The sequence below is a fragment of the Stigmatopora argus genome, chromosome 3 (assembly GCF_051989625.1).
Source record: "Stigmatopora argus isolate UIUO_Sarg chromosome 3, RoL_Sarg_1.0, whole genome shotgun sequence".
Taxonomy (NCBI): domain Eukaryota; kingdom Metazoa; phylum Chordata; class Actinopteri; order Syngnathiformes; family Syngnathidae; genus Stigmatopora; species Stigmatopora argus.
In genome coordinates this window covers 18,146,087-18,172,981 of record NC_135389.1, presented here as the reverse complement: position 1 = coordinate 18,172,981, position 26,895 = coordinate 18,146,087, and the positions used below count along the sequence as shown (strand labels likewise).

Here is a 26,895-nt window from a genome sequence, read left to right as displayed (position 1 = left end):
CGCCTGCCTCTATGTCTGTCTGAGTATCCTCCGCAAAATGCGTCTAATTTTAGTTATATTAAACACATTTTAGCAATATTAAACCACTAGTTATGTGTTACTTTGTTAATAGATGGCGAATGAGAAGAAATAAAACATTTTTTCCAATCCAATATCCTGTTTTTGGTGTTTTTTCAGAGGGTTGGAACGAATTAATTTGTTTTTAGTTCATTTCAACGGGAAGCGTTCGCTCGAGTTATGAGAAGCTCGACATACGAGCTCAGTCCCGGAACGGATTAAGATCGTTTGTCGAGGTACCACTGTACTAGGACTCACTTGGTCGATCAAGCAAATTACATTCATGATTCATATTAGGCTACTAGATGGAAGTGAAGGTAGTACAGGTGACTGTTGTGGTTTGTGCAGTGTGGCTGACTACCAGGGGCGGATCTAAAAAAAAGTATTTATAAAATTGGGGAAGAGGAAGCAAGAATTTTTTGGAGGGGTGAAAAATATCTGATGATGGTGGAATACATTATCCATTATGCAGTGTTTTTTTTCGATGTGAGTGCCTAGACCGATGTCGACTAGTACTTTGGTTAGCCAACATGTTCCCATGTTGGTCATCAATTTCCCTCCCCCTGTGGGATCCTACTTAGACAGTTAAACGCTGCCTCCTATAGTTTACAGCAAAGTTGATTTAGGATGGGAGTCCAGACAGATTAACAACTGATAACATTCATTTAAAATCTTGGGTGCAGGCCAAATGGTGTTAGCAATCGAGGGTCTATCGCTTCATTCTCGCGGAGGGAGATTACGTCCTATTTATGATTTCAGATAAGACGGGAAGGGAAGAAAACTAGAAAAACAGCCACATTTGAAATAAATGCTTTAAATTTTCTTGATTTTGTTGAAATGCATGGCAACACTAGGGCAATTCCAATTTAGGCTATTAATCAATCAGTAAACACCTGCTTTTTTTTAATAGATTTTACAATACATAGAACTTTTTTGTTCCAGTCTCATCTCCTGGATGTCTTTAAATGAAGAAGAATGTAATAGCGGTCCTAGTACAACAAACACAGCAAGGAAATAGCATTTAATTAGCATATAAAATGCCACAGCGGGGTTTGTCCAGCTGGTTTACTGCACTTTTCTTTATTTTGTTGGGATGCTGACAACGGTTATGTTTCAGAATGACGTGGGTGGCCTGAGGAGTCTGACCAACAAATGGACCACCTTCCTCAAGGCCAGACTTGTGTGCTCCGTACCTGGACCAGAAGGAGTCGATACGCACTTTGATGAGCTACGTATGTCACTTTTTTTAAAATAACTTTTCATGGTATAAGTCTTTCCTTATCTCACTCTCGACCCTCAAAAGTCTTGGTTTTGTCTAGATTAGACAGCAATTCAAGAGTTGACACTCACTTAAACCCTTTAAATGTTGATAAAGCAAGTGACTATTTATGGTCATTTAAAAAAAACTACACTTAAGATCTTTTAACATTTTATAGGGCAAATGACTATTTTCGGTCAGTGAAAAAACTAAAATATTTGCCATTATATATATAATAGCAGTTTTAAAATGGTGAATCATGAATGTGTTTTGTAGAATATTTATTATAGTCATATATACATTTATCAATCTTAAAGTATTTTTTTTTAAGTAATATTTAACTCATTGCATACGTTCTTTCATTCGCTGCTCAAAATGTATTGGACGTCTAGCACTTTCATGGCAGCCAATGGGTTAAATAAGTCCTCTGTAAGGGTAAAAAATAATAATCAATAAAACAAAAATACATGTAAGGATTCAAAATAATTTGGAAACCTTAATCTTAATTATTCCATAGTACCATACTCAGCCCATTTACAAGTTTTTTAAATGTTATGAATCCATTTACATGAAAAAAGAAGTCCTTTCGGAGCTCTTAATTTATCGGAATCCAATTTACGTTCCTCCGAGACAAATAAAAGTAGTTCAAATTGCACTGAGGTTGACTTTTTAATATAATCTAATAGAGTGCCTTAGTGGGAAAAGGTGCGATAATATTACGGTTATGAAAGCAGTAAATTTCAGGGAGCTGCTTGACTTAAACCCAAATAAGATCCACAGTAGTAAAATAAAATACCTATCCATCTTTCAAGGGTGACTTTACAGCATGCTAGTTTAACACAGTGCGTCTTTCTTTTAGAGGACATTTTTATGCTTCCAACGAGGGATCCCAAGAACCCAACCGTGTATGCGGTCTTCACGACCTCCAGGTTGGTTCATCAGTGGATGCATCTGAGCCGAAATAACCAAGTTTTAAATTGATTTCTTCATATCAGTCGGTCGAACATATGTCAAATTGTCAAATATCGACGCTGATAATCGGTCGATTTGTAAAGTGGCTCATGCTGAGAAAAACAGCAACATGTCAGATGTAACTTCAAACCAAGTCTGAAAACATGATGTAGCTATTTGATTCGCTCTTATCCAACAACATTTGTCTTTTATAGGTGTTTTTCACCTATAAAACCCAAATAATTTTACTTTATGATTATTATTTTTTACAAAAACATTCTCCCTTTCCAAAGCTCCATTTTCCGGGGCTCGGCAGTGTGCGTCTACAGCATGGCGGATATTAGGGCGGCCTTCAACGGGCCCTACGCCCACAAGGAAGGGCCAGACCACCGCTGGGTCGAGTATGAGGGGAGGATACCATATCCACGCCCTGGAATGGTAAGTACAACAAATGAAATAGAAATAAATAGTTCTTTATCCATCTCCTGTGGGGGAAATTCACTAGCCATCGCATCAGATAAAACACTAACCACTATAGTATAGTATTTTTCGGACTATAAGTCGCACTAGCCAAAGAATGCACAATGAAAGGGAAAAAATATATTTAGTATAACTAACCCTAACCACTTTTCCTGGATAACTCTAGCCTAAAAGGCACAACATAAGCTATAAAACAAAAAACATGCATATATAAGTGGTGCTTGAGAATAAGCCAAACTATGAAAATGTCCAACTTATAGTGCGGAAAATACGGTAAAATCAACGAATAACAGTCTGTGAGTCAAAATAACTCATTCATTGCAATTGGAGTCGCTGCCGCTTCGAATGGATTGACGTCTATCACCGTCAGTTAACAAAAAGCAAAATGTGTCGAGATCAAATTGAACTTTATATGATTATATATTTGTGTTTTTTAGTGCCCCAGTAAAACGTACGATCCTCGCATCAAGACTACGAAAGATTTCCCCGACGAAGTGGTCGGCTTCATCCGCTACCACCCGCTGATGTTCCGCTCCGTCTACCCGCTGAGCGGCCAGCCTATTTTCACGCGGGTCCGAGTGGACTACACCCTCACTCAGGTGGTAGTGGACCGAGTTTTAGCAGAAGATGGACAGTACGAGGTCCTATTCCTGGGTACAGGTGAGTCTGGGGCGAGTGACTGGAACCCGTTTGAACCACCAGAGGGAAGTAGAGTACTAAGAAAGCCTGAGCAGTGCTGTCTCAGAGTCAGAAATAAATAAATGGAAAATAATACCAGAAATAACTACAACATGGCTGGCGACCAATAATGAGTTTCACAACTCTACAATAGGGGGAGCCCGCACCACATTTTGAATACAGAGTAGATTTCAGATAAATAGCTTGATATAACCCCCCCCATAAAAAAAAATGATGATTACATTTCTAAGTGCTTGGTTTTGATTCATGCGCTTTATTGGTAAAAGTACTTTAAATAGCTTTCCATGTATTAAACATTATAAAACGTCATGGTTTTTGGATGGTTGACAATATATTTAGAGTGCTTGTCATATCTGCAACAACAATAAATGGCGTGCATGTTTGGCTTTTGTAGATGCTGGCACCGTTCTTAAGGTAGTGAGCATTACCAGAGACCAGTGGTCAACTGAGGAAGTGGTGCTTGAAGAGCTTCAAGTGTTTCAGGTTTGAAGCCAGAGGAACACACACTCGAAGTCAATACAAAACTACGATACAAACGGAAACTGCAAGACTCCTTTTTTTCTTTTTTTCTTTTCTTACACAGGTTCCCACTCCCATTCTCAGCCTGGAGATCTCCTCCAAGCAGGTTAGACCTCATTTCACATCTTTGTTTCTCAGAAAAATAAACACTTTAGTCGTTTTTGTTGTACCAGAATCGTGTCTGGATTTACAGAATAACAATAATACAAAAAGAAAAAGTTTGGGTGGATGTGACTGGCAATTGCTATTTTTCATAAGTGAAGGTGGAAAATAGCATTTACATTGAAAATGAAAATTTATTTACATTTAGATGCAGTATTTTGAAATTCTCAAATTAGTTATGGTGTTCAAAATTCATATTGCACACAGAGGTGTTTATATATGTTAATAAATCAAATTCAAATGAATGAATGAACTTAATCAAAACAACATTACTTAAATAACATGAAAAAACCAAAATACACTTTGGTCATATATGTCGAAATATATCACTACCGGACCTACAATTCATTAAAAAAATGGAAAGACGCTCATGTTGACGTGGCAGCCTGCGAGTGAAGTGAATGCGTGAAAAAAACGTGCATCCAGAGTATGTTTTTTGTATGATTAAAATAAATTGATAACGTTCCAAAAAAGTCTCGAAATAAATGCTATACTGAACTGAACTCAGCATTTTGGGGCTGAATGTTATTTTCGCAGCAGACCCTAAACAAGTTGCTCTATTTTCAGTTTTTTTTTTTTTTTTTTTCACGCTCCCTTAAATCTCCTAGCTCCGATCACGTTGGTTCTACCTCCCCTCTCTCGGCCCAGCTCTCTCTCGCCGGCCTCGCGCCTCATTATCAAAAAGGTCATGGGTGTCACCAGACACTTCAGCCCCAATCAAAGCCCCCATTAATCTTTGGCTGCATTTTGACCTGCTCGCATCTGAGGGGGTCGCGCTTGGAATCTCCTTCACTTTAGACACCTTGACAACACACTAAGACCAGTTCAATTGCCTTATTTTCCACATCTGCTAGAAATAAGTGAAAATGATCTTCCATTGCCTCAAGTAAATTGGACTAGAGGGACTTGCATTAAACTGAAAATAAAATAAACTGCTATGTCAAGCAATAAATATTTCTTACGGGAGCCGCTCTGAATATTGCTAAAGCTAAACTGCCTCCAAGTTCCGTTGCATCCGCGGGTTTGAACCCTTGTATTTTTTCCAGTCGATGTGCTTCATTGACTTTTTCTCCCATTTCAAATAAACACGTTAAATCTGTGCCTTGTCTTCGTTTATGTAGCAACAGCTGTACGCGGGTTCCAGCCAGGGTCTGGCGCAGCTCTCGCTCAGCAGATGTCACCTGTACGGCCAAGCCTGCGCCGAGTGCTGCCTGGCCCGAGACCCGTACTGCGCCTGGGACGGCCACACGTGCTCCAGATACGTCCCTGCGGCCAAGAGGTGTAAAGGCTTTCCGCGCACTCTCGACCCTTTTAAACCAGGGGTGTCGAACTCCAACAAAAGTTTGCTTGGCGGGCCTCCTGTTTTAGACAAGCTTAAATAGCATCCAATGACTTGGGAACTAATTTGATTTGATTTCTGTCCTCCAGGAGAGCAAGGCGACAAGATATTAAGCATGGAGACCCCGCAAGCCAGTGCTGGGATACAGAAGACAGTATGTAGTCTGTGTTTCTAATTTTTCTTCTCATTTGTGGACTTGTATTGAAGCATAGCAACGTGGCATTGGACTCGATGACATCCCTGCCTCACAGTCTTGATGTCAAGACGTCTACGGTGTTAATGCTAGGCCAATGAGTTGATACCCAATCATAAGATAATACAGTAAAAAAACTGTATTTTTTATCGGCCACCTGATGGTGTAGTGCTGGGGTGGCCAACCAGTCAGAGACTAAGAGCCACTTTTTTTACTGTGTTACTGCAAAGAGCCACATCATACATGGGCACACACAGACCTCTGCTCAGCCAGATTTATTGAAAATGACCCACAGCAAGATAATGACAGTTATTTTTTTCAACAGTTAACATTGTGTGCACTGTCACACACACACACATAAACTCTCAGTTAAAGCAAGTCCACAAACAAAAATATAACAATTTTCAATGACATTTTTCTCTTACTATGCTGCTTAGTGGGACTTCTGGCATTCCTTGTCCTGAACAATCCTCCTCAAATCTGGCTTGTATTCCGTTGTTGCCACTCGAAGCAACTCTTTCACATGAGTGTCAGTCAAAACAGATCGATGCTTTGATTTCACATGTTTCAGGGTGGAAAACAGACTCGCAGACGTACGTTGACCCAAACATCGACAGGATCTTTAGCGCAGCTCGTTTGATGTTGGGGTATTTAGCGGTCGGGTAAATTAATCTCTTGAATGGGGTTGTTACGGTGTGTTTGACCATGGTTTACACTTACGCCTTACGCCAGAATATCGCTTAAAGAGCCGCATGAAATCCCCCAAAGAGCCGCATGCGGCTCTAGAGCCGCGGGTTGGCCACCCCTGGTGTAGTGGTTCTTTCACCAGACCTTGGTGTGGCAGACGTGGGATTGATTCCCATTCTGTTGAGGTGTACAAATGATTGTCTGTCTCAGTCCCCCCGCGACCCATGTGAGGATAAGCAAAACAACACGAATGAATAATTTCAATAGTTAAAACGCAAGACATTACTGAGTATGAATGGCATTCATATATTAAGAAATACAGTTGTTCTAAGTGTTTAAGTATGCAAATTAGTAATTTGTTAGAATTTTCATGTTGAAGAAGATAACATTTGAACACAAAAAGATGTCAGTTTATGGGCAAACTATTTTGTGATGTCAGTAATACCCCCACCAATAGACTAGGAAGGTTGAGTAAATTGGGATACTTGCATTTGATTGGGTAAAACAGTCATTCATAAGGCATTACTAAAATGGCTGACCCCATGTTCAGCAGACACTTCCTGGAAATACGAGCTTTTATGTATCTTTTCTCCACTATTACACATGGGATGCACGCATAGTTAGTGGGGATAGGCTACAGCACCCTCGCGACTCTCGTGAGGCTAAGCGGCATGAAAAATGAATGAATATTAAATGTACTGTAACCTACTGTGGGATGACGTTTTCTTTCAGGTCTCGGCGTGGGACTGGTGGATGAGCGAATTCTCTTGGGCGTGCAGAGCAACTCAACGTTCCTCGAGTGCATCCCCAAATCTCAGCAGGCCCAAATCCGCTGGTTCCATCGTAGGATTGGATCTAAAGATCGAGAGCAGGTAAAAATGATTACAAAGTCAGACTTTTTACAAGCCAGGGGTCTCGAATTCCACTTCACGGACTTAATGAACCCTCACTTTAGCTAACTTATTGGAGGCCAGAGTCCTCAATTCCGAGGCAAATCACATTAAAGCAGATCCGAAGGGAAGATTAAAGGAGCCCTTTGACAAAGACGTCAGTCACTTCTCGTAGAGATGAAGCGACAACTCCCATTAGGGCACCGTGTCGTAAAATTCAATAAAAAGGAGCGATTAGGAACCAGCGAGTTTCTTAAATTGAGTCGTCTGTGATTTTCATGAGTCTCTCGGGCTTTGGAAAATGTCGAGCCACAAGGACAAAGCAAGAGTTGCAGTCTATCATACCGTGATAATAATGTACTAGTTCTAGTTTGAATTACTTTGTCATTGAGTGGCCCAAAAGCACACCACTTTTTAACATTTTTTGTTTAAACGTCCTGTTTAGGGAACCGGGCATGCAGAATGGTAGCTCTGAATTCTTTTTAATGTGGAATAGTTTTACTCTGCCTTGTAGGATTTTGAAATACTTCCATTGGTTGTTTATTTTTTATTTTTTTCTCTTCAAAAATGTGGCTGGTCAGAAAAAAAATGATTATGCTACCGTCATTTAAGATATTATGTTAATGGTATTGTGATATTTTGGGTTACAAAAGCTTACCAAGATACTCCTGCCAAGAATCGCTGCATATAATTTAACCCTAGAATGGTAACCGTCTATTTCAGGGGTTACCTTTCACGCTTCTGAAATAGATGGTTACCATGTTTACCGGGGGGAAAAATGGGTGCCCTTCGTTGCACCGTCTTGCTAAGGACCAATTTTCTCCCCGGTAACCATGGTAACCCTCTATTTCAGAAGCGTGAAAGGTAACCCCTGAAATAGGGGGTTACCATTCTAGGGTTTAAAAAAAGTCACTGTTTAATCAAAAACAGGTTTGTGTGGACAGAATATACACCAGTTAACAGCTAGGACAAGAAGTGGGAAGACAGGAGAGACAAAGATAGAATGAAGTATCAAGACTCAAAAAAAAAGATTTTAAAGAGGGTAGAACATAGAATTTTGAAGGACCGCCAAAAACTGAGTGACTTCATTTAAGTGTCACTGATATACTGTACGCCGTTTCACCTTGCAGCGTGTTGTCGAAAGCTGACAGCAACACGAGCGGAAGATTTGCGGCTTGCCACACACGGCTCGTCTGAGCTCAGGACATTCCATTCAAGTTTGCCATAACATTATACGTTCACTTAGAACACACGGCGAGGTGAAAAGATTTACATTTCTGGTGGTAAAGCTGTCCAGTAACAGTCATTGGAGGAGCATTTTTTGCTATAAAACTGTTTTATGGCGGTTACAAAACATACATATGGCATAAATGGGGGTCACCGGACAGCAGTGAAATATTTAACACGCTTTTCAATTTCTTATGAGACTTCCTTGAGGGGGTTGTTTGAGAAGAAAATGTGTGGAGTAGCAAAAAAAAAATCACTTTCGAAGTAAAAGCCAGTGAAGTTAAAATATCAAGTCTGAAAATGTTGCTGTCCTATGAGTGTGTGCATGTTTTTTACATTTATATCCATATTCGAAAGGCATGAAGTATATAATATAAAATATGAAACCTGCAATCTGTTAGTGACAACAATTAACACCCAATTCATTAAACATGGGAGGATTGACGAACATTTATTCAATCATTCACTGCCATCCGTCTCTCCTTAAATGGATCGGACGTCTGGCGCCAATGGCAGCCAATGAGGTATCAAGAAAAATGCAAATATCCGCTACAAAGTTTGCATCACAACCTCTCAAATTCTGAATCTTGACTATCTTCCAAAATTTGTTCGCAAGTTATCCAACTGATATTTAATGTCTTTCAGCCCCCCTGGCAAAAATAAATTTCGTCCAAACTTGTGACTTACCGTATTTTCACGACTATAAGGCGCACCGCATTATAAGGCGCACCCTCAATGAATGACACTTTTTTTCCATATATAAAGCACACTGGATTATAAGGCGCCCTGTCTTTTTTGGAGAAAATTTACGACTTTTAAGTGCGCCTTATAGTTGTGAAAATACGGTATCTGTTATGTTACCAGAACTCACTGACCTACAGGAAGCAGTTTCCCTGACAATAATCTTGGGATATGTTCATATCGATTCACTCCTAACGCTACCAATTAACTGCTCACAGGTCAGAGTGGACGAGCGCGTGATACAAACCGACCGAGGCCTACTCATCCGATCCCTGCACGCGTCCGATGTTGGCATTTACGAGTGCGAAGCTCGGGAGCGCAGCGACTTTGCGCACACGCTACGCCGGCTAACGCTGCAGCTGATCCCGCAAGGGCAACTGGAGCGAAAGCCCAAGGCGACCGAAGACCCGTTGACCGAGGTGCGTCAAGGCCGGCGCTACAAAGACTACCTGCGGCTCACGAGCTCCCCAGTGGGGTCCCTGGAAGAGTACTGCGACTCCCTGTGGCTCGAGAAGAGGCCATCCAAGGCCCGCACTAGAGGCTTGGGTTCCGGAAAATGGAAACACATGCAGGAAATGAAGAAAAATCGGAACAGGAGGCATCACGGAGAGAATGAAAAAGCGACTGACAAACTGTAGGGGGTTAAACGAGAGAGGACTGTAAAAATCGGAGGGACGGATCAGTCAAGTGCCAAAAATGGAAGTTCACAGTTGAGAAAATATTTAGCCATTTTTGTGGACTAGTATATTTTTTTTACTTCGGTATGAAAGGTTCCACAAATACAAAACGTATAAGTACATACAGAAATGTTCAAAAATTGATTATATTTATTCAAATATTGAGATTCGCCAAACTGGTACGAACATTGGAATCAAAATGTCATCGCATGTCTCTAAGAAGTCACCTGGTGGACAAACATGAAAGCGGATACTTAGGTTTTTCAGTTTTCTGACTGAATTCCATTCAGTACCGTAAAAAGTAAAATCTGCGAGTTCGCGGATTTTTTTTAAAAATTGGGTAAGAAATAAGTGCCATTTACTGGATAACTTTGTGACTTCCTACAAGGGTCTTGAGATTTTGTAGCAGTGTAACCAATGTCAATTGGAACAGGTATAATTTTGATATTGTAGAAAATGGATCTTACATTTTCTTGCATGCTTTAAAATGAAGTAATGGTGGTGGCATTATACGGGAATACTTGAACGTTGATGGTTTAGACCAGGGGTGTCAATTTTTGCTGTGGGCCACCTCATATTTACTTACACGTTTTTATCATGCCTAAAGCGCTTTACATTAGCACCCATTCACCTATACATTCACACACCAAAGGTGTTTTGGAGTTATTGTTGACTTCAAGATTGTCAAAATATTTTTTGTGGCTCTATTTATTTTTCCAATTTAATTTCCCTTTTAAAAGGTGGGAAAACAGTAAATATTCTTTATTTTTTTAGGAAAAAAATATTCTCTTTTTTTATATATTTATTAACTCACTTCTCTTACTTAATTTTTTTAATAAACAAAACAAGGAAACATTAGTGAACATTCTCTGTCTCATTTTTGGATTATTAAAAAAACAAATAAAAACAGTAATTATTCTATTCTATTTTTATTTTTGGAAAATCAAACAAAAAAAAGGTAAATTTTCTCAAGTATTTGGTCTTTTTTGCGCACGTTAGTTTAAAAAACTTTGCGTGATTTAATTTTGCGGGCCATACAAAATACAGTGGTGGGCCAGATTTGGTCCCCTGGGCTACTAGTTTGACACCCCTGGTTTAGACAGAATTATGATCAGGAAAGTGACACAAACCAAATTTGTAGTTTGGTCAAGACATGCAGTTTACCACTTCACAACTAGTCTCCGGAAAACATCCCATTTTTATTTCCGTTTCCAATCATAAGGTACTTTTCATCTCTCTGTTGTAAATTGGAATAAAATCATCACGAGTAGACGTCCGATCTATTTGAACGAAGAGGGTGGCAGCAAATGAAGGTACACAACCCTATTGCTGCCAATATCAGCCAATGAATAAAGAACGATAACTACTTACTGAGGCAAAAAATTGACGATTTCTTTAACTTCTGCCGTGAATTCCAATGATGTTTTCACTAGTCAACGTACAATCTAATTGAAGTGAAAGTTTGGCAGCAAATAGATGATCGTTAACATTTCCTCATTGGCTGCCATTCCTCCTACTTCAAATGGATTGGATGTCTAGCGCCAAAGAGTGAAGCAGCATCTGACCAATCACATTCAAGTGAGTATGCAGTAAATTAGTTTTATTCTTATTGTTTTTAAACACGGTATCAATCCAGAATCAGGATTAGCCGATACAACAAAAGCTTGGTGTCGAAACTGGCATCGGGAGTACAGAAGTTTGGCAAAACTATTAATAAATCACGAAATACGTATTTCACACGTATTGATTCAATAGACGAGTTGCATTTTTAAAATGAAACTCCTGAAATACATGGCATTTTAAACAATATTATAATTCACCGAGATGTACACATGTAGTCACTTTAGTGCTCTCTCAATAAACACGTAGGCTTTAATGTCAGCCGATATTATATTTTTGTACTGTACGATCTTTTGTTCTTGTTGAAGGTATTTAAATAAATATGACTTGCGTGTGTAAAATTGTTCGAGGTCCTTCTCATCAACCCCCCACCCCAAAACTGAGAATTGTTGCATTGAGCCTTTTTCCAGGTGTCCTAACATCGCAAAAAAAGGCGTCACATTGTGTCATTATCAGTGACAGTAATTAGGACAATTAACACATCAAGGGCTTTTGCGCTGAAAACGAGTCACGATATGGGTCTTGACAAAAGACATTACACTGATCCTCTGTTTTGTTATGAATATTTTACACTCTTCATCGTCGTCATTGTTTATTTATCGACTGCCCCGTATAGAACAAACATACATAGCAAAAACAGAAACCAGCCCATGAATATAATCTCATTATTCAGTAATTAATTTAGGCTTTGTTTGGAAGGAGTGGCGCTCAGACAGAAGCAGCGGGGAAGAAAAGTGAGGGGAAAAAACAGCTATTTGATGTGATTGCGTTAATGAGCATGCCGGACTGGCCCGGACCCCCCTGGAGTGGGTTTGCAAGGATCTCAAACTGAGATGGAGGCAACTAGCAGACGCCAGACTTCCTCTCGGTTAGCTGCAAGCTAGTATCGCTAAATCGCTAAATTCGGTTGCCCCAAAAACCCAGGGTCTGTCCTAGAAAACCCTTTGGGTTTTCAAGGATCTTAAATTGAGATGCAGGAAACTCGATTATTCACTGAATTCACAACAGACAGCGAATCCTTCAAATAGCATGTCAGCAAAATTGAGAGCGGAATTGAGATGTCACGGGGATATTTACAGCTTTAAAGACGTACGTATTTGTCAAAGAGATGACCCTAGAACCGCACGTAGGCGGTCCGAGTTGTCGGGGCTGTCGTTGTCGATGGTACCCCGGGGGGTTGCGTAAAAACAGGTATGCGTGCATGCCTTTCAAGCAGTTGTCTCCCTGCAGGTAATAACTGCTCATTGCTGATTTATTGAGGAAAAAGACCCCTTTTCTCAGTGTTTTCAGTCATTTTTAACAATGCGGGGAATGTGTTTAATCATTATTTATCGTTACTTAACTTTTGTGAACAGAAAATAATTTGATTGTATTTTATCTTTTTTTATTAATTATTTCAGTGAACAAATGTTTTTTTTTCAATTTTTGTTTTCTGTCATTTTAAATTTTTTTCATTCATTTTTTAGGGGGATTTTGTAACCATTAGGTAAATAATTTTGCACATACTTTTCCTTCTGACACTTTTTTTTGTTGATACCGATCTTATCATGTTTAATAATCTAACAGTGAAGAATGTTCGGTGTGTATTCGTTGGTGGAGAAAGTTGTTATACTCCTGTATGTTCAATATTTGGGAATTTACTTTGTCACAATTCAAACCTAAACTATGTCCATAAACTGACCACGTATATTTTGGTATTATGTCAATTCGGACTTCGGTTTTCTATCGTATAATCTAATCTCTCATTCCGTCCGCGTTGAAGCAAATCAAAACATAAGTGTACATTCTTGGCACTTTTAGAAATATACATTGACATATTATACCATTATATTGTGGTAGTAGAAGTGTTGGTCTGATTTAGACTTGAGACACTTATTAATAAACGCTGAATGTTTATTGGATTACTCTTGGAACTGTTTTGTTGATGGATGGATTAGGAAGATCTTTGATTATATGAACACACCCTGAGAAATTGGCATAGTATATTTTGAAAGTGTCAAATTTGAAGTTTTTATTTCAACATTCTGACAGAAGGCCTCTATGTTGTGGGTCTTTTTTTTAAACTCAAATTTTGACTAAAATGTTAAATAAATATGACTCGAAATTTTAACAACGTAATTTTAGAAAACAAGGTGAGCTAATTTTTTGTCAAGATATGTGGATCTCATAAATCAATATGATAACTTAATCTTAGCTCTCAAATAATTTAGTGCAGTTAAAGAACACTATCAGTGACGACTATCATAAAGGTCTTCCTCTCAAATATTCATTCTAGCATAGTTTTTGATCAAATTCTGGTGTTGGATCTTATTAAATACAGTTTCATAAAGCAGTCAACCTTCCACGCAGTGTTAACATGAGATTTAATACACGATCGAGTCAGTGGGATTCCGTTAATGCATCACAGATTACAAAGTTTTGCTCACGACCGATGCCAGAAGAGCTCAAATTTCACGGGCTTTTTGTGTGCAAAAGTGTAAAAATAAGTTCCTGATGTTTGGGAGGTTTTCATAAACTTTAAAGACTGTGGATTTAAAGATAGAATGTAAAGGGTTATGCAGGAATAGATAGTTTAGATTGTGTTTCAAGTTTTAGATCTATGTATTAGCGCACACAGCACAGAGGGGGAGATATGAAGTTAATAAAATTCAGAGCATTAAAAACATTAACGTCCCACTATCACATCTTACACACTAAGTTAATGATTGTATCGTCAAGAATATTTCAAAAGTAAATTATCGAGACTCACACAGGTGCATCCATATCAAATTGTTCAATAAATTTCCCACGGGCCGCATGTTTGACACCACTGGACTATATTTTGTCTTTGCTGCAGTGGCAAGTGAAGTTGCCCCATGGGGGATAAATAAAGACTATAAAAAAACTAAAGTCTAGAAAAATCTGTTTCCAATTTAAGTTATATTTCACTTTTGAACGTGTAAGGAGATTTTAAAAAAATGGAATGGAATATTTGACACGTAACAGTCGCGATGCATTTGAGTTTGTTAAGCATACATAGCCACTAAACTAACGATCCACTGGAATCAGTATTTTTATTGTTTCATTGTATGTAGCCTCAGTGTTTAATTAGCCGTTGTGCAAACAATTGTTATTTTCATTTGCCATAAAACACACAATGTGGTTTGGGTTTACTGAAGTGCGAGGGCCTTAAGCCAAACACGTTGCATAAAACTACATTTGTCCATAGTCTAATACGAAAACAGGCAATAAACTGGAATAGTGCAAGAACAACAACAACAGCATGGCGAGAAATAATAGTCGGACAGTAAAACCAACATGAGGCCTCCAGTTTAAGATGTAGCAACATTCCTTCCTCATCATCTTTCATGAATCTGTAATTAAGTATTTACATTTCAGTTTATTGTCAGATTGCTAGGTTATTCAAGGCTATATCAAAGGTGTCTGTTTGCGAGAACACAATTCAACTTTGTCATTTTGACCAACACAACTTCAAGCTGTTATCTTTTGAAGGGTCCCTTATCCATTGTCTGGTCTCAATCTCACCTGACTACAGCTTTTTCCAAACAATGTCTGGCCCACATGTTGTTTCCTGAGCAGAAGTTTTATCTCAAAAGTATAAGCCAGTACATTTCAAATGAAAGTGGAAGCAAAAGTGCACGATGCTGTTTAATACAGTAATGGTAAACGGTTATTTGTGATTATTTTGTTGAACAAAGCGTCTGACTTGTCAGGTCAACAAATCTCTGTCAATGGAATAATCACAATGACCTCACTGTTTGCTAACGATTAGTGTTATCATTCTCGGCCAGACGGTAGCTAACTGAATTGAATTAATGTGAAGGTCCATTTTTAAAGAGGGCCCCATCTGGTTTTCTGAATGTCTATTTATGTCTACATTTTGAAATGAAAATCAGAAAAAAACAGCAAATTTTAACTTTTTACATTTTTTTATTAAATTAAATTAAAAGACAAACATGGTAAGGAAAAATAAGGCGATTATTTTCTAGTTTATAGAAATAGACTTATTGTTAAAATGTAATTTATAATATACATTCAAAATAAATAAACATGAACCACCCGTGGTCATAAAAATGAATTTGATGTCTATCACTGTCAATGGCAAAGAATGAATGAAATACTATAAAATACAGTCACATTTTAAATCCATGGCCTATCCGACCCAAAATATGACGTCCACATATGAGCACGGCAGGTCTTTAATTGCTTATGTTTTATTTAAAATCACCAAAACGAATCAATTGCCCTACAAATGATTATGTATCTATCAATCTATTTTTTTGCACTTAATCCCAGGCCAGGTTTCTACTAATAATTTTTGCTCCTTTGTGTAAAATTTCTGCGAACCCCGCAGCCTTCGATGAAACTTTCCCAATCCATGCGTGTTTTGTCGCCGTTTCTGTCAATGTTGGTGGCCATGTTTCTTTTCCCGTCAGCGACTGATTACATAAACCCCGATCTGAATGCCGATCATCAGATTGCCGACATTTTTGAACAATCTAAACACGCGCCGACTCGTGTACGAGACGGCGCGCAGTGAGTGGCACACAGTCAGCACTTTGGGCGAGCGTGAAGGACGTGAGGCTCATCAGCCTCGACCACTCTCCCCAGGTGACAGACGACCTCGCTGGCAGACATTTTATAGCTCCTTCCGCCACGCTTAATGTTGAATTATGGCCCAGGATAAGCAGGGAGTATATTTCACAGCGGACACAGAGGTCACACACGAGCCGTTGTGAATTTTATAGCGGTTCATATTCCGCGACGGGTGGGGGAGAGGGGCTGAATGGACGTAATGAAACTGGCAATCTTCTTGATGAATGGCTAAACATTCTCAGTGGAACGAGTCATATCCAGGGATTCATTGGTGTCGGGGAGTCCACCTGTTTAGCTCAACTTAAGCGTGTCAATGGGGCTGGAGAACATGTGAAAGCAGTCTTTTTAAGATGGAATCAATTCGAAATTACAGATACGATAGCGCAGTGGTGTCAAAGGTAGAGCACGCGGGCCGGGAGTGGCCATCAAGGGGGTCTGATCTGGCCCACGGGGTCTTTCTGCCTGACGGGAACATTTTAGATCATTTGTTTTGTACATAGAGAGTTAAATGCTTTTATTTTTTTCTCCAAAAACAGCGCCGTAAATAAATACGTTTTTGAGTTGAGTGATCAGGTCTGCGCATGTTTGGGTCAAATAATAAAAAATAAAAAAATACTTCAGAATATAAAGGGTATCCCTTATTTTTCTCTTTTTTTTTTACAGGAACTCATTTAACTCAGACGCCCAATTCCTCGGTTCACGGTCGATTGGTCGCCAATCTTTTGGTCACCGATCTTTTGTTCGCCGGTCTTTTGATCGCCCAGAAGGTAAGTGATAATTACCATTTAAATCGTTGCTCAAATTCCCTAAATACAAACTGCAAATTACTATTTAGTCATACTTAATGCCCTAGTAATTATTAGGCTAAAGAAAAGCTCCAAATTTCTGTGGAAAAATATATTTTTATACTGTTATTGTTTTTTGTTGGAGAACTTGTTAAGACCCTGACTGACGCAGCTTCTTAAAGGGACAACGCATGTACATACAAACTCTTTTACACTCACACGTCGGCTTAGTGAAAGTGCTCATGGCCATTGTTGGCTTTTATTGATGCGTAGACCGTGTTGTTTTACCTTGTTTTGTCGCCGGTCTTTTGGTCGCCCGTTGTCGCGGTCCGGGCGACCAAAAGACCGCGACCAAAAGACCGGTGACCAAAAGACCGGCGACCAAAAGACCGGCGACCAAAAGACCAGCGACCAATCGACCGCACACAATCCCTTCTATTTGAGAGCCGCAAATGAATACCGACTGCTCGCAAAATAATTTTTTTAGCGTCACGTTTGAGGAATTCTTTTTCTTTCAATGTTTTTTTGTTTTCACTGTGCATTTGCATTCCGTTGCCATCTGGCCGTTTACAACAAATGGTGATGTCACGTTTCACGTGATTCTATTCATGCAAAGTGGAGGCCAAAGCTAATTGATTCCTGTCCACCGGTCTGATAGTATCTGCTGGGTGAATAAAGGTGACAGACGTTGATAGCAAAGAGGGAGGCCATCATCCCTCCGCGACATATTGTGAGCTTGGCGCCATTATGTAGATGAGAACGTTAGAAGTAGATGCCCATCAGCCGGCGCATCATTAAAGCTGTAATGGCGGTGGAGTTCAATCTGAGCAAAACCAGACCTCGTCCATTTATTGGCTCTAAGATGTTAGGCTTCTCCATATATGTATTATTTACTGGCTTTTTGGTACACTTAGCTCATTATTTGTGCCCCCTGTTGGTTATTCAGCATTTCATCTACTGCTCTAGCTAATGCAGGAAGGGATGCTTTTACATTTCAGAAAGCCGGGCCATAAAGGGCTTTATGGCTTTCATATCTGAGAGGTGAAAATGCTCCCGTTCCTTACTGGCAGTCTGGTGCTGCGTTTCTGTACCCGTTAGCGGTATCAGAAAATTATGGTTCAATCAGATCACATTTGCTGTATTTTCAGATCATTTTGGGGGGGTTAAATTGCCAGTTTTGCTCATTTTTATATTGTTTATACATCTGATTTTAAGCATGTGCTGGTGAAACACCCACATTTATATTCTCTCATTTTTCAAAAAGAAGAAAGAAAAAGAAAACTTACCATTGATATATAACTACTAATGTTACGGTAAACTACAACGTTATTGTTGATACAGTTTAGATCAAGGGTGTCAGACTCGGGTCGGTTCGCTGGCCGCTTTAACGTCAACTCGATTTCACGTGGGCTGGACCATTTTAGATATAATATTTAGATTTCTTTTTTTATAAATGGATTAAAAGAACCGGATTAAAAGCCTTGAATATTCAGTTTTTTTATAGATCTAAAACAATGTCTATTTTAGCTTTTTTTTTTTAAATATATTTTTAGATTTTACAAAATGATTTTTTAACTAAAAACACAGAAAAAATTGATTAAAAAATTACAATTATTGATTTAAAAAAGGGGGAAAATCTGGAAATTTAATATAAATCTATACTTTTCATTTTAATTTGATCCTAAAACAGAAAGTCGGCACTCATGATTTACTTTCCCGGGCCACACAAAATGATGTGGCGGGCCAGATTTGGCCCCCGGGCCGCCACTTTGACACATGTGGTTTAGATGGATGGATTTTGAGAGAACACATTATGCTTTCTACCCTACTTTTCCAATCGGTTTCATGCCTATCTAATAATACACTGTTTTGAAACCCAAATATTTTCTGAGTTGAAATGAAAATATAGACAATTACCAACAGCTCATCCTATTATTGAACAGTGCAGCTGTATGACAAAAGGTAACAATCCACTCATGGTGCTTTGTGATGATGGCAACAGTGGACCACAGTGAAAACCCATTAGCCCAATTACCCAATTATATCAAATTACCAATGATTATCAGACATTGGCCATACCACTCCTCCATGTAGTGCAGCTATGTCCAATGAATCTATTCATTTGTTTTGGTTAACTCTAAATAAAAAGTGCACATTGAGGAATTTTGTTGTCCTAAAAAATATTTCTGACCTGCTTTCTAAAATATTTTAGTCTAAGACATACATTTCACTTTGCATTTTAATTTTAATTTAAAAAGTTAAATTAACCATGAATTGAGAACGCTTTAGCGCTGATCTGCGTGAGTCAAGATTGTATATTTTTGAATACTCTGACAAGATTCTATCATTTAGTTGGTGTGTGAAAATCCTTTAAAGGACTACAATCCGATGGGGTCTCTAAAAGGTAGAGTTGTGAGGGTCCCCACTCTCCCACTAACTGCTTGGTGGTACATAAAGGGGTGTGGCTATTCTTAGATTGTGTGTGGAGCTTGTCTCCAGGGAGCCGTCCAAGCTTCTCCATTACATACCCCCAAATGCACGCAGGTGTCCTCAGACATGTCCACTTGATCTTTATGAAGCGGTGAAAGCCAATCGGAAAGCGCAAGTATGAGCTCGCGTTTCGCCACATGTGATAACTCAATTAATCGGGCGGTGCGCAGCTTGGCTTGCCGCCAGCCAGCCAGCAGTTGTTGCGCGTTAATATATTTCGGCCTGCCGGACGGAAACAAAGAGCGTGTGGCATTTATGTGGCGCTGAGATCAGCCATTCCGAAACAGCGACTCTGTAAACACAGCATTTTAAATGGGTCAGCGAACACGTTTGCAGACTTTATGGATGACATGATTACTTGAAACGGAGTTATATTTATACAGCAAACATGATCATGAGGTCAGTTTCAACGATGGATTGTGATGTCACTCGAGAACTATTCATGGGAAACATTGTCGTATGGGGAAGTCAAATTCATTTTAGCTAAAGGCCACATGGTGGTTATCATCATATGACATTCTTATCATATATTTAGCAATAAATTGAGTTTGTCAAGCCTATTTATTCCGATTTATAGTCAGTCGAATACAGTATTCCCCCTATTTCGACCGTTGTCATGTTAGCATTCACCATATTTTAACGCTAGTATAACAGAACACAAATTTGCAATACTACCTTGGTTATGCTGTTTAGTTTTTTTACCCACTCTGCGACAATAAGCATGTCGCCATTTGCTGCAGGGAGTATAACACCTGGCAATCATGACCCCTCCTTCCCCATCACATGTAAATCCCAACGTAGGCGTCTCGAGCACATAGCACCTCATAACAAGGGCATTGACTTACAGACCACACACAAGAGGGTAAAAATCCTGCCCGTGCGTGAGGCGAGTTTGGGAGAAGGGCTGGCTGGGGTTAGTCTCCGTGCAGCTGTCCTCAAATTATTTCACTAGTTCATTAAGGCAAATGGCAAATTGCAGTATATTAATGAAGTGATTTTGAAAATGAGTTTTGCATGACTCAAATTCCACTTGCCTCTTTGCCACTGTGAATTTAAATAAGTGTATCACTGGTAGACGTTTAATCAATTTGACGCGGGAAGGGTGGCAGTGAATGACCGGATGTTTATCCAATCGGTGCCAGTCTCCAGTCTCCAGTGAAAGATGATTATTCAGTGCCAGCCTTCCCAGTTGAAATGGATTTGATGTCTATATAAGTGGCAATGGCATCGGATGAGTCCAGCAAATGCGGCAACAAAATAGTCCTGAGTTTTAAGGACATTGTAAAATGTAGGCACTAGTGACCCTTGTGAGGATAAGCGGTACAGAAAATGAATGAATGCATTTAGAAGTATATGAAGAAAAAGATGAATAAAAAGTTCATTAGGGACTGAAAGTGATTATATTTTTTGTTTTCAAATACTGAAACAAACTTTCCAGAACAAAGAGAAAATGTCCAGTGACTGAAAAATAAATTTAAAAAAAAGAGTTTTTCATTTGAAAATTTCTGAGTGGATGATTTAAAAAATATTTATGTAAAAGAAAATACTGAAATTCTACACATTGGAAATCATGGAGAGGCACTGTTAGTGATTACATCTATCTAGTGTTACATCTGATAAATACAACAGAATATAGGGTGTATTCTTTTTGGGCCATATTTAATGATATTTTCATCATTTCTCTGCATGCTGATAAAACAGGGCATGTGGAGTGTACTTTGGTCAGTTAATCTGACTTTTATGTCTCATTTTATATGTATTTTTCGATTTTTACAAGCGCTTTGACTGACCTTGCCTTTTTTTGTTCTTGTTCTTTTTATATTCTTGTTACCATTTTAGTATTCCCAAATGTCCTTTTATTTCATTCTAAATTATCGGTTTAAAACGACGCTCTTAATCGCCCATGTTATCCTTGTGCGCTAGCTAGAATCCAAAGCGATATACTCGGATATCTTGTAATTATGTACTTGATGTCGGGGTTTTAGACAGGAAAGGTTAAAGTTGGCTTTTGGTGCTCAGCAGTGGATTGTGCGCCTACGGTCGTTTATTCTGCAAGCACAGCTCCAAAGCTCCATTTCTGTGTTTAATAGCCTCCCGTGAGCCTATTCCCGTTTTTAGCAGCCGGCTCGTGTGAGGGCGGAAGAAACGAGAGTCGTGGTGCCTGAAGGGTAAAAAATATAGAAGGTACAATTCCAAAAAGGCCAAGCCAAGTTCCCAAATTGAAGGAAGTATTGGATACACGGATAGGAAAAGAGGGGGGCGCCGACAAGGGGGTAAAAAGAAACAGAGACGAGGGTCTTGCGGTGTAAGGTAACACGCTCCTGCCCAAGACCGGTGCTGATGGATGGGCCGTTCCGCAGGTGATGTCTGATGACGGCTTGAAAAGGCTCAACATTAACCACATGACATCCCCTTGAACCCAATGCGCATTCCAACACAGCGCCCGTCTACAAATGTAAGAGCTAAATAAATCTCTCACTTTTTAACTACTCTGTCTCATTTTTGGTGAATTTTCATCACCTTACTCTGGGGATTGCACAAATGTTGGGCGACTCAAACCCTACAGCAAAACAAAACAAAAACAAACTAGTTCTTATACCGAATTGTGCTCAATGGGCTCGTTTGGGAGATACAATTTTCAATTGAAATGAATTCCACTTGTATATTTTTTTAAGAAGCATCAACATTATGCAAAATTAGGATTATTATATTATTCATGGCTGAGCAAGTCAACTCCTAAATTATGTATGGCTGTAATAGTTCACGCCTAAATATTTTAAAATAGTTAATTATCTTAACAGCCCATTTATTAATTCTCAATAAATGTGAATTAATATTTACATGCACTTAATGCTGCTTTTGAATGTATTACCCGTGTGTACGACATTGTGATTAATTTCACACAATTAGTCGCTATAAAAAGTGTATTTATTGCCCAGCCCTATTTAAAATACATATTGCTACTGGCTTTAATCATAAAACGAGGCTCAATATTACTTTTAAATGAGGATTGTGGGTATGACAATGCAATTACTCGCAGTTAAAAAAAAGACAATGCCTACTGTAAATAAATATTTCGATTGGCATTGATAACAAGTGTGCTAAATACTACTTTTCAATTCATCATATAATTGTGTGTCGGACAATGCAATTAACCCCTGTTAATCTCATACAATTAACTCTGATTAAATTTGTTGCAATTGCCCAAGCCGATGCAAAACGGAAAATAATGACGTCTTTCCAAAATAACCTAATTAATTGTTGGACGAGTCTCTTTCAAGTTTGCCCTAATTAACCTGATAGATTTTTGCAGTAGTCTATTTAAAGTTATGACAGCTCAGCCAGAAATTAATTAAGGCACAGCTCGACAGTATAAGACTAATTAAGGAAACTGGTACATTGTATGGAAGTCATTCCACTTTTGCCACCCTTGACTCTTTTTTTTCTAACAGGAAGTTGGTAAGAAAGCTAATTTGTCTGAGGCTTTTTCGGGGTCTCGCTAAAAGCTTAATTTGAGGCTCCCAGCGTAACCGGTGGGAAGTGCGATTCGTACTTTATGTCTGAAGGGCTGGAGTCAGTTACAGGGCAGAAAGTTGGGAACCAGCACGCAAACACCATCACCGGGGATATATTTAGAATCCGTCATCCCCTGGTGCCCACCAGCCTTACTCAAAGGTGAAACGGTCGTTGCGGGAAAAAAATATATATCTCACGTGACCTGCTTTTAAACAGACTTCCCAGGTTTTACAAAGGATGTGGTTGAGGTCGGTGAAAGAGGTCAAGTCATCATGGGTCATGGTGTATTTTTATTCCCGACTTTCAGAAAGCCATGGAACAATTATCAAAGTTCTGTGTGGAAGGGAATAACATCCAGCTGGGAAATAAAGAAAATTGCCCAAGGGCTATTTTAATATTTTTGTGCCTATTGCACGTTCAGATGGCAGTAATGCTGTGAGCATAAATACAAAATAAGTATCCAAAAATATCTATTGCTTTGACACATTTTTAAATTAAAACAAAACTGGAAAGGAAAATAGAAAATATGATCTTTTTCATTCAACCTACCTATTCAAAATGAAATAAAGAAACAATAATAACCCTATCTTCTTAATAATAGCATTAAATATTATAGTAATAATAATATCCCCCTATATTAAATGAATAGGATGTATATAGTTTTCATTTGTATGCAGTGAGTCAATAATTATGCAGTTTTATTAAAAAAGGTAAGGAAGAAAGTGTGCCATTATCTATTTATTTTGTTTATGAGTATTTTGTTTCATTTTTTACGTCTTATAATTTTATTATTTACATTAGTATTGTCTTAATTTATAATTCTATGTATTCATATACATTTAAGATCATTTGGGCCACAATATTCAAATGATCCCATAATGTGATGTCCACATATGTGGACACTACATCTTTAACGGGGTTATTATTATTTTAAGTACCAAAAAAGAGGCACATACCCTTCAATGTTTACACCAAAGCAGTCGCTCATGTTCCTTTAAATATGACATATTCGCATGTAAAATAAAATCTAATGGACCACGGTCAACCTCTACGTATCTGCTATCCCTGATCATTCCCCTATTTGTGTGCAGAAGACATTCTTGCGTGAACTTTGATCTCACCTATCGATTCCATCCAGGCTTGGAGTGCAGCCAATAAATCGATAAGTTGCTCTTGTGTTAAATCGTTAAAACTGTGAAAGAATACGAATAAGAAGAGTCACTTTCGAGGACATAGGATAGGTAGGACAAGGTCAAGTCCTCAATTGCTGTTATTTTCTGAGAGGCGTATGTTCCGCACTATAATTCACAGTTTTTGTAATTTTGCTGCTTTTTGGGTTTTTTTCCTCACTTTGCCTGCCAACAGCTTGTTATGTGGTTTATTTTACACTATAATTATCCACAAAAACATTCATATTTTATATTAACAGGTGTGCCCTGGCTAGCCACCAATTCAGGGTGTCACGCACCTGGTGCCCATAGTTAGCTAAGATAGGTTAAGAAAGTTAATAAATGAACGAAAAAAGGTGCCTATTCAGTCTCTTAATCCCTATTTGCATATTACTTGAACGTATAATGCTTGTTCTTGGTTTCTAATTGATAAAAAAAACTGCCCCCCAAAAATGCAACTCGAGCGCGATTTATGTACTATATATTTTTTCCCTTTCATTGTCCCCAAAATACAGTCTTAATTTTTTCTATATGGTTAGCTACAAAATCTGTCAAACATAACCTTAAGTATATTTTACGGAATTTGGCATGTACAATAACCAGGGGTCAAAGCGTGTTGTAGAGCACAGGTGTCAAACTGAGATTTGAACACCACTGCTGTAGGGAAAGTGGAAAGAGACGTAAAAAGGGGGGCTTGGTGTTTAAACAAAAAAAACTAAACCGGAGGTTGGGTGCTGACAGCAACAGGATGCATGGACATTGTCACAGGGGCCCCGCAGTTGGCTTGGGGGCCTCCCATGGTGTCGCACACTGCGACCATTGTCCCTCCGTGACGGCTGACCACTCATTTGCTGGTGTTGACCAGGTGCAGAGACCCAAGCGGTGACCCGTGTTGGAGTAAGCAGCCAAAGGATTCCCTAGTCTGAGGTCACGCAACTACACTCACTACCAGTAGATCAAGAGGGCTCACAACTTTGCATGGCCTGTGTAAACACACTTTACCACGGCGACCCGGTCTAGACGTACTTAACTTTCAATGGTAATAATAATAATGAAAGGGACAAATGGTTAAATTCCAAATGAACTTTTCCTAGTAGACAGCAGCTCACATCCAGAACCTAATCTGTACATATCTTTATAGGTGACTATTTGTGGTCATTTAAAGAAAAATTAAATCTTCTAAAGACTTGATTTTTAGGTCATTTAAGCCATAATATTAACATTTAGTTATCAATTGGGAGCAAAATGAGCCAAAAGGTGACGTCGACATATGTGGAAGTCAGTTTGCGTGTATTATTTTTTCATTACTAATACTCACTATTTATTCATATAATTTTATGAATAAATACAGTTGTAAACACATAAAAATTTCATCAAATTCAAAATGTATTAGAACAAATACATCCTTATTATGGTTGCAGAAAACACTTTTTTTCTGAATAAAAAAAAGTATTTTTTTTTTAAATTTCCCAATAATGATCATTATGATAATCTAATTTTATTTTATTTAACTTACTACCCACCACTGACAATGATACAAGTCCATGACACAAACTGGGAGGACCCGCTCCTGATGTTCACCTTTCAAAGCCATTGAGGGTGCTCGACATCCAATCCACTTTTACTGACATTTTGAGCAGCAAATGAAGTTGAATTTCATTCGCCCCTCCCAGTCTAAATGGACCGGGCATCTATCACCATCAATGCCAGCCAATGAGTTCCCTATAAAGGCCCAAATTTGACAAATTGTGCTCCTTTGTCCAATTTCTAAAGCTTCTCTATGCATACAAAACAGGAACGCTATTAACATCGCTAAATTCAAGCGCCATACACGCACCATTGTGTGTTTAAGAGGCCGTGCAGTGTGCCAATTACCTCGGGTTTGCTGAGAAAATATTTATTGGCATTTAGCACTTTCTTTTGTTACCCTCTGGTTCTTCTCCCAACCCTCCAAATATGTTTTCTCTCTCTGCCTGGTACCATCTGGAGTTGCTGGAGCGTAAATCAACACTTTGCTCCACACAACGCTGCATCTGGTAAAATGGTCAGTGAATAGACACTAGCTAGGAGCTGTTTTTTCTAAGCGATACACTTAGTGGCATGTCCCATAGATGATTTGCCACCCGGGTGGAATGGGGTGGCAAAGACAGGCTTGCCACACCCGTCAGCACCAATGGATAAAATTGGGTGGGGTTTATTTTGACATTCATTAGTGCGAAACTTCAATATCCAACATCTGCCGTAGGTTGACACGAGGGTTCTAAAAATTACCGTATATTCTGGAATATCGGACACAATTTTTCCTAGTTTGGATACGACCGCGATTAATATCCAAGTGTGACTTGTGTATGTTTTTGTGCTCCCTGACCACCGACATTAGGTTATGCTGTATGTTAACAGACCTGCCTATTTAGCCTGTTGTTTACTATATTACGTAACCGGATGATTCGCCGAAAGACGTTTCGCCGACGGACGTTTGACAGACGGACAGGTCTCCGAACAGTCGTTCGGCCGAATGAACGTTTGGCCGAACGGGATTCGCGCGCTCGCCCCGCCCCCGCATCGTGTGTGTACAAGTTTTTCAACCTCGGCCCGCGGGCCATATACAGCCCATTAGGATTCTTAATCCGGCCCGCCGCCGGCGTTGACCAAATTATAGTAAAAATCAATGATTCATTTCCCTTTGCCGCTCATCACTCTCAATTTATTAGTACTTATGTTTGTTCTTGTTTTCTGCTAAAATTTCTTTTTTTTAAATCCCCCCTCCCCAAAAATGCGACTTGGAGTTCAGAGTGCCATATTATTTATATATATTTTTCTCTCCAATGTGTATTCTTTG

At 39.0% G+C, this 26,895-nt stretch overlaps 2 protein-coding genes across 8 annotated transcripts in view; one reads left to right on the top strand and one right to left on the bottom strand.

The window, feature by feature from the left end:
- The window catches only part of sema3d (sema domain, immunoglobulin domain (Ig), short basic domain, secreted, (semaphorin) 3D), a 32,933-nt gene extending 21,092 nt beyond the window's left edge, over positions 1-11,841 (top strand). The window contains exons 9-18 of the mRNA XM_077595711.1: positions 1,175-1,289; positions 2,175-2,244; positions 2,560-2,704; positions 3,184-3,406; positions 3,840-3,928; positions 4,029-4,070; positions 5,248-5,405; positions 5,555-5,619; positions 7,078-7,217; positions 9,422-11,841. Coding sequence (XP_077451837.1) covers positions 1,175-1,289; positions 2,175-2,244; positions 2,560-2,704; positions 3,184-3,406; positions 3,840-3,928; positions 4,029-4,070; positions 5,248-5,405; positions 5,555-5,619; positions 7,078-7,217; positions 9,422-9,841 — 1,467 coding nt within the window. The 3' untranslated portion in view covers positions 9,842-11,841. The remainder of the gene's footprint in view (positions 1-1,174; positions 1,290-2,174; positions 2,245-2,559; positions 2,705-3,183; positions 3,407-3,839; positions 3,929-4,028; positions 4,071-5,247; positions 5,406-5,554; positions 5,620-7,077; positions 7,218-9,421) is intronic.
- grm3 (glutamate receptor, metabotropic 3) overlaps positions 1-26,895 on the bottom strand; it is a 197,798-nt gene that overhangs the window by 101,159 nt on the left and 69,744 nt on the right. For all 7 annotated transcript variants that reach the window (XM_077595698.1, XM_077595703.1, XM_077595701.1 and 4 more), the window contains one exon: positions 7,055-7,200. The gene's annotated coding sequence lies outside the window, so the exon portion shown is untranslated. The remainder of the gene's footprint in view (positions 1-7,054; positions 7,201-26,895) is intronic.